General features: G+C 33.5%; 1 protein-coding gene across 1 annotated transcript in view; it reads right to left on the reverse strand.

Annotated features, from left to right (window-relative positions):
- Nucleotides 1-13,144, reverse strand: part of LOC108578218 (dynein heavy chain 10, axonemal-like) — a gene marked incomplete at its 5' end in the record, with an annotated part of 53,625 nt that overhangs the window by 32,828 nt on the left and 7,653 nt on the right. Inside the window, 16 exon segments of the mRNA XM_017941502.1 lie at nucleotides 1,158-1,418; nucleotides 1,499-1,657; nucleotides 2,259-2,786; nucleotides 3,166-3,419; nucleotides 4,559-4,734; nucleotides 4,965-5,155; nucleotides 5,228-5,365; nucleotides 6,366-6,757; nucleotides 7,352-7,699; nucleotides 8,541-8,704; nucleotides 9,227-9,657; nucleotides 10,416-10,688; nucleotides 10,901-11,147; nucleotides 11,630-11,874; nucleotides 13,051-13,139; nucleotides 13,142-13,144. The exon segment at nucleotides 13,142-13,144 is cut by the window's right edge and continues 182 nt beyond it. Coding sequence (XP_017796991.1) covers nucleotides 1,158-1,418; nucleotides 1,499-1,657; nucleotides 2,259-2,786; nucleotides 3,166-3,419; nucleotides 4,559-4,734; nucleotides 4,965-5,155; nucleotides 5,228-5,365; nucleotides 6,366-6,757; nucleotides 7,352-7,699; nucleotides 8,541-8,704; nucleotides 9,227-9,657; nucleotides 10,416-10,688; nucleotides 10,901-11,147; nucleotides 11,630-11,874; nucleotides 13,051-13,139; nucleotides 13,142-13,144 — 3,899 coding nt within the window.

Raw genomic sequence — 13,144 nt, forward strand, 5'->3', positions numbered from 1 at the left:
AGTTAAATTAAAGAAAATTATAGTAAATACTTGATTGAAGTGGATTTAACTGATCAGTATCAGTTTATTACTCGCTGATGAGAGAGACTGCGAAGTTTTAATAAATATTTAAGTAAATGTAATAAATAATAGTAAATTTTTATAAATGTACAGGAAGAGAGAGAAAAAGGAAGGAAAAGTAGAATAAGAAATGGATGTAAGGAGTCGGAATAGGAAAGGGCCACTGCGAAGGAGGATCTCTCTCTCTCTCTCTCTCTCTCTCTCTCTTTCTCAAGCGATAGAGCATAGAAATAATAAGAATTGTAAATAATCGGTTATGATGGATAAAAAGGAAATTGAAAATACATATACATAGGTTGCTGCAAGTGAAATGTGGTTTAATATTAATATGTGGAATATTAAATTTTGTTCGATCATCAATTTTTATACACAACAGTCAAGAAGAAGGAATTTGTTGTATAATAGTACACGTGTATTGAATAGTAAAAGAATTCATAACACAATTGTTTGGACATTATTATCTGACTTGATGAATAATCGGGATATTCGCGTAATTTTTTTATATAAGTTTACACTTGGAAAAACTGCAATAAAAACTACTGAAAATATAAATGTAGCATTTGAAGAAGGTTATGTAAATGTTAGGATACTTCAACGTTGGTGTGCAAAATTCAAGATGGCTTTTCATTGGAAAATATGCCAAGAGGAAAATTATTAAAAATAATTCACGGTAAAGAATATGAAATTTTGCCACATCCTCCCCTATTCACTCGACCTTTTCACAACAGACTACCACTTCTTCGAACACCTAAATAATTTGTTGACAAATAAATTATTGTATAACAAATAAATTATTCCGGAATGAAGACACTGTAAAAGTAGCATTCGGAGAATTTTCGAATTCAAAGACTAGTGATTTTTCTAAATTTGAAATAATGAAATTAGATAATTGTTGGGAAATGTGTATAGATATCTTGACCAAACACAATGTATCTAAACTTTCACTTCAGAAAGCATCGTTTCGTATGCACCATCCTAATAGTAATGTTGTTAGGATATAGAAAAATTACAACTCTAAAGGGACACCATAAAGTTATACACATACATAAATAACAGTAAATTTTCATAAGAGCTAAGAGTTTGTTAAATGCAATTACTTCGAACAATAGACTGCAATGGTTCTGCATCTTGATTCTCTCTTGGTTCGCCAGAGTTAATAATTTATTGTCATCCATCACAGAATTCATATTCTCGATCCACTGTGGATCTACATCTCCATCGAATAAAATATATCTTCTTTCATCTTTATTATTCTCCAAAGGTTTGTTCACTTCTCGAAAAATGTTACTCAGAAGACCATCCGTCCAATCACGAGTCTCTGGGTCTAAAACTCCGTATAATTCTATCACTGTGCATGCCTAAATTGAACATTCTTTTCAATTACTCTTGATTAATATATTCTTTGTATTACTTATATCACATGAAAAAAAAAAAATACTTTTGGATTTAGCGTAAAGAGTTTGGTAGGTATATCGAGACTAGTCTGGGCTTTGCACAGAGTGTTGATCACGACAGTCTTGCCTCCTCCCGTTGGTCCAACTACCATTGTCGAGTGTCTTGTCATCATCACTTCGTACAGTTGTACAACTTTGTCAATCTAAATGGTTCAAAATGTATACAACATATGAAGATGATACTTAAAGAAGTAGCGTCCAGGAGATACCCATCTAATATTATATGTACTAACTTGCCAAATGTCCGCTGGACAAATTGGAAGGAATTTTAGAGGTTATTAAAGAAAAAAAAAGAATGGTTAAAATACAAATCTAATAAGGAGTTAACTTGATTTAGTAAATGCAATAAATTTAAAAAACGTCATATCCAGCAAATTAAAACATAAATCAAGCCTCCAGTCATTTGAAAGATTTAAAAAAATCTTCCATCGCAATATTTGTCTCTAAAAATATAATTCCACGAAAAAGAATTAAATTCTAAAAACTGCTAGAAAAGAATCTAAAATAATTCCAGAGCTCATAATCCTTTCTTAACCCCAGTGGAACAAAAATTCATCGGAATTTAATATCTATTACAGACACGAAGATCAACTAGATAAATAACAAAGTCTTAAAAACAATATTTCGGGTACGAAGGGATCAAATTAGAATATTAAATCCCCCTTCGAAAATTTATTTTCTTCTAAACCAAAAATAAATGAAAACAAGGATACTAAATTTTTAATTTCAGATAAATAAAAGTACCTGTTCAGGGAGCACACAATATCCCTCCTCCTCCAGTATTCGATTAACTACATCATTAAAACCAGGATAATGAACTCTGGGACAATCGAGATCCGGGAACAGATCGGCGATTAATCCCAGAAATAGAGGAACATCGTCGAAAATAAATTTCGGTAAATTCATGTCTCTAAGCGCTCTCATGAGCACAACGTCCTCAGGTAGGTCACCGGAAGTCCTCTTCAGTTGACCAGCCATATTGAGCACGGATTTAAGTGCCCTCAGACCGAAGTCGTAGTGATTCTGCTTGCTCAGTTGCTCGCGTGCCAATTTGTACAGGACCGTCATCTTTTTGGCAAGAACTTTAGCGGTCAAGAAGCCAGAGCTGAACAGCTTTATCTGGCAAATCAGCTCGTTATCCGGAACTATGCACACCACTGGTCTGAATAACGCCTTTACTGACTCTGGAAGCTCCGTACGACCAGCGTATCCGGGGTTCATCGTGATGAATATGCCCATTTTGGAGTCGAGCACTATATCTTGACCCTCGAACTGATTTTAGCAAAGTTTGATCGATCATTTACAACAGTTAAAATTTTTTATTTCTTTGCAGTTAAAATGTTAGATTTTGATATTGTTGAGTTGGACTGGAAAATTATTTTGAGAATTTGAGCTTGTTCCGTTGAGTGAGTTCTAATTAAAAATTATTATTTCTTTGGGTAGGAATTTTTTTATGGTAAAAGATTCGGGATTAAATAAGTTATTTGAGGATCAATTCAATGCGTACTGCATATTTTAACACATCTATTAAAATCCACTTCTAACGGTATTGTAGAATTTTAAACTCTTAGATTTTTTTTCTTTTTTTTGCGTTTTGAGGGAAGATATTTAGGTTAGATATTACTGACGGCTCATCAATGTGTTTCTGTACCATGAATCTCCTTGCTTTTGCCATCAAGGCGGACCTTATGGTCTGAAGCTGAGTGGATATGACGGAGAGCACAGAAATGTCGATACGATTGAACTCATCGAAGCATCCCCAGGCTCCACATTGCGCCAGGCCACTCAGTGTCTTTCCAATCGCCACGTAGTCCATCCCTTCGCCACAATTTGTCACGATGCACAGTAGTCCCAATGCTTTCGCCAAGTCTTTCGTGGTTTCTGTCTTCCCTGTGCCGGCAGGACCTTGACAAAATTTGATATTTGCCGAATTTGAAAAAATTTTTCCACATTTATCATGCCCTTTATTTCCATAAATAAAATATAAAGTTGAAATTTGTAAATTTATTATTTCTCTACCCCTTATTGCAGATTTCATAAAAAGTTGTGTTAAATTGCAATCTCTAGTTATAGTGCGTTTCAAAAATATTTCTTGCAATTTAAAAGAAAATTAGAATCGTGCTCTGTGCCGTGAGCGGTAGTGGAAAAAAGTGCAAGGGGAAAAGGCAGAGAATAAGGTGGTAAAAAGGTGAGGGGGAGGGCGAAAAAGTGAAGGGTGAGAAGAGTGAGAAGGGGTGAAAAAGAAAAGAGTGGAGGGAAAGGAAAACGTGAAAAGAAAAGCGAATGAGAAGTGTAAGAAGACCACTTGGCAGGCCAAGAGGTTATAATACTTTAATTATACATATGTATGTAATAAAGTATAATATTCTAATTATTATATACAGGGTGGACCACGTAAAATAAGCCACCTAATTATCTTCTCTAGTTATGCTGATATGAGAAAACTTTTGTACCTAATTTAAATGTTTACAAAGAGTGAATAAGGTGGAAGAACAAATATTTTTCAAATGCCATTTTTTTCTGTTCTTTTCAAGGTCTCTTATATTTTTTTATATGCATTATATGTATTATCCTACTGTATGTTGTAACAGAGATTGATGTACATTTAAACGTGCATAATAATACGACCTTGAAATGACCTTGGACTCTAAAATTTTAAATCAAATGTGAAACCTCCTTTCATTTTTTTCCATTATTTTCATCTTATTTACCATTTGATACCATTTAACCCTTATGTCAATAACCGGGTACCCTTTTGCATAATTCTCACTTATTGCCAGATCGTTGTTATTTCACATTTCCTATCCGTGTTTGCCTCAAGTTTAGAATTTTGTTATCAGAAAACTACTAAAATTAGACGATAAAGTAGACGGCAATTCTGGTTATTGACATAAGGGTAAAATTACATACAAAAATTTTCTCGTACCACCATAGCCAGAGAAAATAATTTAACCTCTTTTACACGGCCCACCATGTATACTACATTATAATATTTTCGTTAATTTTCAAGTAATTGTGGGTTATGTAGGTGTTAAATGTTATACCTGCAGGAGCTCCTCCCAGGTGCATCGAGAGAGCTTGTGTAATAGTTAAGTATATTCTATCTGTGAGAGGTGTAACAACGAGTCTGCCATTAAGGCCCATGTACTCGTAACCGTACTCGAACGTTCCCGAGCACTGGTGCATCCAAACATTGTCGAGGTCATGAACCCAGTAAAACCTTCGTGAGAAAATATTTACGTATGAAACGTAATACATATTTCTTATTCGATACGTTACCTATTGAAATTCTTTCCATCTTTTACACTTGCAATTTACACGTGAAAGATGCAAAATATTTACTCAACTCACATCAGTTAGACAATCTTATCGAAAAATTTTCAGTAAAATATCTGCACAGATATGACGAGTATCGGTAATTAGAATTAATAAAGATAAGTCTCGACGAACCTTAGCTGACTTTCCCATTCGAATTCTGAAGGATCCATAATACTATCTCGAACGAAACCTTCGACGATATCTCTCATGTGAACATCGATTGTTAACACCATATCGAACTTTTTTCTATCGTTGTTCGTCAACGTATCACCACCCATCAACGTCACCTCTTCGTTTAATTGATTGTTCAGTTGCTTTAAATACTGAGAGTAAGATGGTCAATGTTTGAAAGGAAATTTGTTTTTCGTAGTAAAACAACTGGAGAATGAGAGTACCTCTTTCATAGCATGCATTTGTCCCTGGGAGATTTTTACGAATACGTTCTCCACTTCTGCTGTCCACCATATTTGATTCGCCGCTAGAATCATCATTCCTTGGAAATCCAGCATCCATGCTGTCCTCGGTCTTCTGACCTAGAAAATTCATAAGGGGATCTATTTCGAGAAATTCCAAAATTCTATAATTCCTATTTTCTGTAATTCAAAATCTCTGTGATTCCATATTTCTATAATATCTATAATTCCAAATTTTTATCATTCCAAATCTGTATAATTTCTAAATCTCGACAAGTTCGGAATTTCTATGATTCCAAATGTCTGCAAATTCTAAATTTCAGTAATTCCAAATATCTATAATTCCAAATGCCTGTGTTGCGCCTTGCGCTTTGAACAAACTGTATGTTCGAGAGCGGTGGCGCAGGATTGTCGCTGGTTCGTTGTGTGGTTTGGTTGTTGGTGTGATGTCGTGGTGACTTAGAGTTTGCACGTATTTTAATATGTTAAAAGAAAAATGCTTTATTTTTGAAGAGTGGTACTTTTCTGTGGTGTGTGTTTGACGTGCGTTACTTGTCTATTCTTTTTTTATCTGTTGTGTGCCGCGTTGGTGCGCTTATTTATAAAAAAGTGTATGGGTATAAGGTGGTAGTCTCCGCCAATGGGAACGGATCTACCCCCTTGGACGGTCCTCCCTGGCCCGCGAGCATGCCGCCCACCCTGGAATTTCCAAGTTGGCAGGGTGGTGGTATGTTGCGATGGCGGGGGAGTGAGGCCCAAGGGTAGCCCGCTCGTAACGGGACTAGGTTTCATGACATGTCAATGTCTATTGAATGTTCACGAGTGGGCACCAGGAAGGTATGTGGCCTGCAGAAACTTTATTTTTCTACAGCCATAAAATGCTTCCTGGGCTTCGTCGCCAATTTGAAAGGAAAAATTAATTAACGCGCAGAAAAACAGGCGTCCATGTCATAAACCCAATCCCACAAATTCTAAATTTCAGTAATTCCAAATATCTGTAATTCCAAATTCCTAATTAATTCCTAATTTTCAAATCTGTATAAATTTGAAATTTCTATAATTCCAAATCTCTATAATTTCCAAATGTCTAAATTCTAGAAACTAAAAAATTTCTTCGCACCTTTCCATAATTGTAGATAGCCTTTTTCGTCAAAAACCTATTCGATCTCTTCATCTCCTCCAAAGCAAGCACCATCCACTCTTCGATCTTCCCTTCAGCCAGAACCACGTTCCTAAAGTCCATCACCTCTACTTCGCAAGAAATCAACGCGGTAGCCACTAGACGATCGGTATTGTTCAATTCGAAGCGGAATCTGTCCAAATTGTCGAACATCTTTCCCACGTGCTCTTGAATGGCTGTCGGCGCCCCGCTACCAAGGATACTTAGCAACTCATCATCGCTGAGGAACGTGAATCGAGGGAAAACTGCTCGTTTACTGTTCAAGTAGTCCGTCAGGGACTTCTGGCATCTATCCAATCCGTTAATCATAATTTCGAAATCCTCCTTTCGACCTGGACAATAAATTTAATCGAATCGAATCGATATTTTGAAATTTTTATAAAATGCAACTGAAATAATGTAATATTTAAAAATTACAAATTTTCAATACATCAAATCCTCAATTCTTTTGTAAATATAAAAAATTATAAACTGTAAGCTGTTACATTTCTTTTAAATCTTTGTCTTGCTGCAAAGAGAAATAGTCAATACATTTATTTATTTCTTATAAAATAAAATTACACTTTTATTCTTATTTTGTTTTAAATAAATATTTTACTTTGAAAAATGCGTAAAGATGTAAAGTCTAGCTATTCTATTTCTATTTTATCGTTATAAAATTAAAATAGTGTTTCATAAACTCTATCAAAATCTAAACAATTAATTTCAATTTCATCAAGAAGTTATTGTTACTTTTCCTAATTCTTTTATTTATTTGTTTCTGCAAATGTGGACCTGTTTGTATATAAAATAGCATAGACAGAGAGCAAACAAAATATCGATAGTTACAAATAAAGAGGAAACCAAAACAAAAAAGAAATAGAACAATTAAAGTAAATGAGAAATCCAGTTGAATCAGCTATGGCAACAATGGCCATTGATACTACCTTTAATCGTGCAACACTCGAGGACGTTCAATCTTTTTGCCGTATCATTCATAATTTTCCTGAAAGATTTGTCTATGTCATCAAATTTCTTCGCCTCTTCAGGCAATTGTATCCTTATGTCACCGCCCACGAAGATGCCCTCAAGATAGAGCCACTTCTTTTGCAGTTGCGTCCACAATTCTAGAACCTCAGAGATCGTGTGCATCGTGGTTTCCCATTTTTGCACAGCGTCCAGAAAGGGACCAATGAATTGCGAGGCAGCCATGCCATTTACATTCATCATATTATCCTCCAGAATCTGATTCAATTCGTCCACTGGTCCCACAATGAATCCACGATCCTCAGTACCTGATAATCAAATATTTTACTTGAATTTACTATTAGCTTATCCTGAAAGTTTCCGCGGATTCAAGCAATTCATTTTGAAAAACATTTTTATTTCAGATAATTTCCATAATGTTTGATACACTTTTATCAACGTATTCCAAGAGGATTAATTCCGCATACATAGAAATCCGAACCTCTGAGAGACAGAAAGACGCAAATGAATCTCTCCGATCCAAACCTAGTTTACACCCGAAAAAAGTCATGTTCACAGTTTGGCGGTCTACTTTGGAATTAATTCGCTACAGTTTTCTAAGGCCGGATACCACTATCACTGCAGAGTCATATAGTGATGAATTGGAGGTCGTCTACCAAAAACTGAAAGTACAACAACCAGCCCTGGTAAACGGTAACTAATTGTACAAAAATTGCATCAACTGGATATCTTACCAAAAACTGAAAGTACAACAACCAACCCTGGTAAACGGTAACTAATTGTACAAAAATTCATCCTCCATATTCCCCTGATTTATATCTCATCGATTTTTATTTTTTCGGATCGGTTGACAATTTTGCTACACAAACTTTATTTAGGAAACAGGAGAATATTGAAAACGCCTTTCAGCAGTTTCTTTTTCTTAGAGATTCGAATTTTTATATAAGCGAAATTAATGCTCTTGTGAACAGTTGGCAAAGGTGTATCGAATATTACGGAAATTATTTTAAACAAGAATGTATAATTTCAATAGAATTAGGTTTCTTTAAAATGAACGGCTTAGAACAGCCGAAATTTTCAGGATGACCTAATAAAATTGTATCTTCTCCTATCTTCTTCTTCTTTGTTTCAATAATTGAATAATAGTACCTTTGTAATGTTTGACCACGGTGAATTCCATGTTTTTCCAGACTTCAGTTAATTCCTTGAGGCCCCTTTCTATGGCTAACTCTTTCACTGCGTTCATCACGATTTCTCTGGCTATTTCTTGGTATTTTCCCAATTCCATGGCGAACATATTTTCTAGGGTGAACCTTGAAGATCCATGTGTGAATTAATATATAATGTTTATAATATATAGTGTTTAAGGAAATTTTTAAATTAAAGGAAAATTGAAGATATTGATATTGACGATGAAAGGATATTAGGATGAACTCACCCTTGCAGTATCTCTATTTCATCTCCTTCCATTATTTTTTAAAGTTTCTATATATTATAACAGTCTTTTAATAATTATTATTGTATGCACATATGAAAAGAAAAATTCTGCAAGAAAAAGATAAATAAATTCAGACACAAATTGTGGGATGTTATTTACAATGCACAAGGTCTTCCTAATTATTACAATAGTTTGCAATATACAATTATATTTGGTCACATGAAAAAAAATGTTTAAAAATAATCAAAGATTCCATATCCTCAATTTAACTAACACAAAAACTTTAAAAGAAAACACAAAAATTTCCATTTAACAAAATTCACCACTATTTTACACACACACACAGATTTCACACTCTGTTCACACTTTTCTCAATTATTTTTCATCAGCGTCGCACCTGTCAGGATCCATATCAAAATATCGTCCAGTCTTTTTCATTAATTGCTTCCAATGTCTCTCACGCATCGCCTCGTTCTTCAGTTCAATGAACAATGGCACAGAATTCTTGAAACTCTTCATATTAGCATCAAGAGCTTGTCCAACGCTCAAACCTTTCACAAACTTTGGAAGTTTACGGAATTCTCTGATAAAATGATCCATTCCTTCGATTAACTGCTGAGGATTCAGATTCACCCATAATGTCTGCGCCCATATGTCCCTCATGCCTTTCTGTTCTCTGTATAGTTTGTATAGCAGCTCCATTCCTTCGTAGTCTTTCTTCACTTTCAGGAAAACCGAGTAGTCTGTCGCTGGTAGGTCGAATAAAATTTCAGAATTCATCAGGCTTAGCCGTCTTTCTTCGTACTTCGTGATCAATTTTCCATACTCCTGAGGAAAAAGTAAATATATATGCATTAGGTGTACAAATTAATTCGGTGACTTTTCCACAAAGTCTTGATGACTTTTGTTTTTTTAAACCGCCATATTTTTTCAGAGAAGGGAATTCGTCAGTTGCTCGATAAATGAAAAAAAGTGATTTAAGATAATGAAGATTATTTCGAACACTAAAATTATGTTCGATTTTTTATACATATATAAACATTGAAGTTTACGAAAAAAGGAATTGGATTAATTTGTACACTTAATAATTTGGAATTTGAAATTTCTTCTTCTTCGAGATCAGAATAACTATAAATCTCTTTCCTTTGCAAGTAAATTGCAAAAAATTTTCCAGATATTCGAGAACAAAGGAGAATTCTTTTCTGATCAATTTTCCATACTTCTGAGGAAAAAGTAAAGATATATATAGTTTGAAATTTGTAACTTTTTCTTTTTCGAGATCAGAATAATCGTATATCTCTTTTCTTTGCAAACAAGTTGTCTTTTGGAAACAAAGGTTTTCTAAATATCCGAGGAAGAAACAAAGTCCTTTTTAGTGAAAATAAGAATCTAGAGATTATTTTTGGGATAAACTTTTTTTTTTGAAAATTTCAAGTCGAAACTCAGCAGGTACTAATATGCGCAAATAATTTGTTTAATTTAATTTCCAATACTACTACGCTGTTGAAACAATTATTTCTCAATTTGGATATTAAAGAAACGGTGAATATTTCAATAATAAATGAAAGGATTGATATCGAACTTACTTCCATCTTCATTAACCCAATTTCAAGATTTTCCCCTACGCTACCAGGACCATTAGCCTCGAAATCCTGCGCGAATTCCTTTAATTCGTCCACGAAATCATTTATCTGGTCTTGCGTCATTCCTGAGAATCTATCGCAAGTGCTCTCTAAAGTCGAAGCTCTATACAAAGCGCCTAAATATAAGGATTCCCAGTCACGTTGCAGATTGTAAGCTGTTTGTTCATCCTCCTCTGGAAATGTTATACCATGACCACGAAAAGTTCGAAAAGTTTCCTGAAAAAGATTCAGTGTAGAATCAATATTACTCGAAATTTATTTTATTAAATATTATTCGAAATTCATTGTATTAAATATTATTCGAAATTCATTGTATCAAATATTATTCGAAATTTATTTTATTAAATATTATTCCAAACTTATTTTATTAAACATTATACGAAATTTATCAAAATATTTTATTCATTTATTTTTTCATTTTCACACACCTGGTAAGTGGTGAAACGAACTTCCGCTTGAACCGCTGTCTTCTTTATATCAGCGATTGCCTGCATGACAGACGTAAAACGATCCAAGCCAGTTATCACGAGTTCAACTTCACCCCGGAAGCTATTGATTATTAACTGTAAATCGTGCATTCCGTGGACCGTTTGTGCCAAAAGGAAATTTCCCAACACCTGTTTCCATTCATTCGCGTGCTGCTTGATTCCGGATAATAAGGGTTGGAGGTTGATTCTAATCAGAGGCAAGAAATTCGTTCAAATCTTAGTGATCTGAATTTTTGCAAATTCTCAGGCTTTAAATATTGAAGTTTTCAACCTTCTACAGATTCAAATTTGCAAATTTTTAATCCTCCTTTCGCAATTTTCAAAGTAATTGAATCAATGAAATTAGAAGCTTCGAATTTTCAATTCTGATTTTCCAAACTTTTTCAACTGTCATACTGAGTTTGAAAATTTCTCTAAATTCTAAATATTCTAATTTCCCTAGAATCCCTAAGTTTCTATTTTTTTTTTCTTCAAATTTGTAAACTTTCAAAATTAGACTTTCTGAACTGTCTTATTAAAATCACTAATTTCTCTAAATTCTAGATATTCTGGAATTCTCAAGTTTACAATTTCGTTAAAAACCGTTTTTGAGCTGTGAAATTTTTTCAACAAAAGTTTACGTGTTTTAATTTTTTTTAGAATTCGGAGATTTTTCGAGGTAGACAGTACCGTATGCAGAAAAGATCATGGAAAACCTCCATCTCGTTCACTTCCTCGAGCATATTATCGTAGAAAGTGAACTTCTGATCGTATTCGAAGAGTGTAGGTTCAGTCAGGGAGTACTTCTCTGCGGCTAGGTTCTTGTCAAACGACCACAGATTGCTATACTTCTTCCATCTATGCAGATAATGCCAACATTCCAGCGCTATCTTATGCGCCGACCTTTGAACCATTAGTATATTATCATTCACTACCTACGCAGACGTATTGACAAAATTATGCACTTAATACAAATAAGCAGGTAGCATAAACGAAATATATTCATTTTTCAAATTTTCAATTGTAGTAAGATTCAATTACTATCTATACAGGGTGTTTCGCGTAAAACAGACAACCTAAATATCTTCTTTATACATACGTGATAATATCAGAAATACTTTTTACGTAATTTAAATCGCTTCAAGAGACCAATCAGACAGAACAAACATTTTTTTTATAAATATCATTTCTTAATATTTTTTTCAACGTCATTTTTTTTTTTTTTTTTTTTTTTATATATACGTAAGTACATATAATTTTGTCTGTTGTATGTTATAGCTAACACTACTATGTATATTTATCCATATATTAATAGTATGAGCTTGAAATGATTTTGGCTTCTAAAATTTTCAACGGAATGTGAAATTTCCTTTCACTTTTTGTCATTTATTCCATAAAAAAAAAATGTCTTTCATCTCAGTCATACTTTGAAACCATTTAAATTGCATAAGAAATATTTCTGATATTATCACAGATAGAGTAAATATGCCTTACGCGAAATACCCTGTATATTCATTTGATTCTGTCAAATTCCTGTATTTACGTTAATTTCAATTTCTTAAGTTTCTACTTGCACTAAATAGTGACAAATTTTAACGATCTCAAAAATTTTCATTATATTTCTATTTACAGTGATCCAACTTTGTAATATTTCTATTCAAATTTTGATCTACGTTGATTTCACTCTCCTAATTCTTATTCATATTATTCTAATTTTGTAAAATTTCTATCCCCACTAATTTAATTTTGTCAAATTTTGATCTGCACTGATTTTACTCTCCTATTTTTTATTTATATTATTCTAATTTTGTCAAATTTCTATCTCCACTAACTTAATTTTGTCAAATTTCTATCTCTGCTGATTTAATTTTGCAAAATTTTTATCTACCTTAATTTAATTTTACCAAATTCCAATCCCTACTGTTTCAATTTTGTAAAATTTTCAACTACACTTGTTTCACTTTTCTAATTCCTATTCACATTAGTCTCCTTTTTTTTTTCATAATCTCTATTCGCACTATTCTCTATTTACCGAATTTCAATCTCTACTGATATAATCCTATCAATAATTTCCATTCGCTACTCTAATAAAATTTTGCAAAATAATTTACCTGAATGCTCATGACGTCTTCGAAAAAGGTAAACGTCGCGAAGCTCTCAGTATCGTTCTTCCTCTGTGGCCTGCATTCCAAACAAGTTCCATTC

This window comes from Habropoda laboriosa, unplaced genomic scaffold (assembly GCF_001263275.1).
Source record: "Habropoda laboriosa isolate 0110345459 unplaced genomic scaffold, ASM126327v1 scaffold2634, whole genome shotgun sequence".
NCBI lineage: Eukaryota > Metazoa > Arthropoda > Insecta > Hymenoptera > Apidae > Habropoda > Habropoda laboriosa.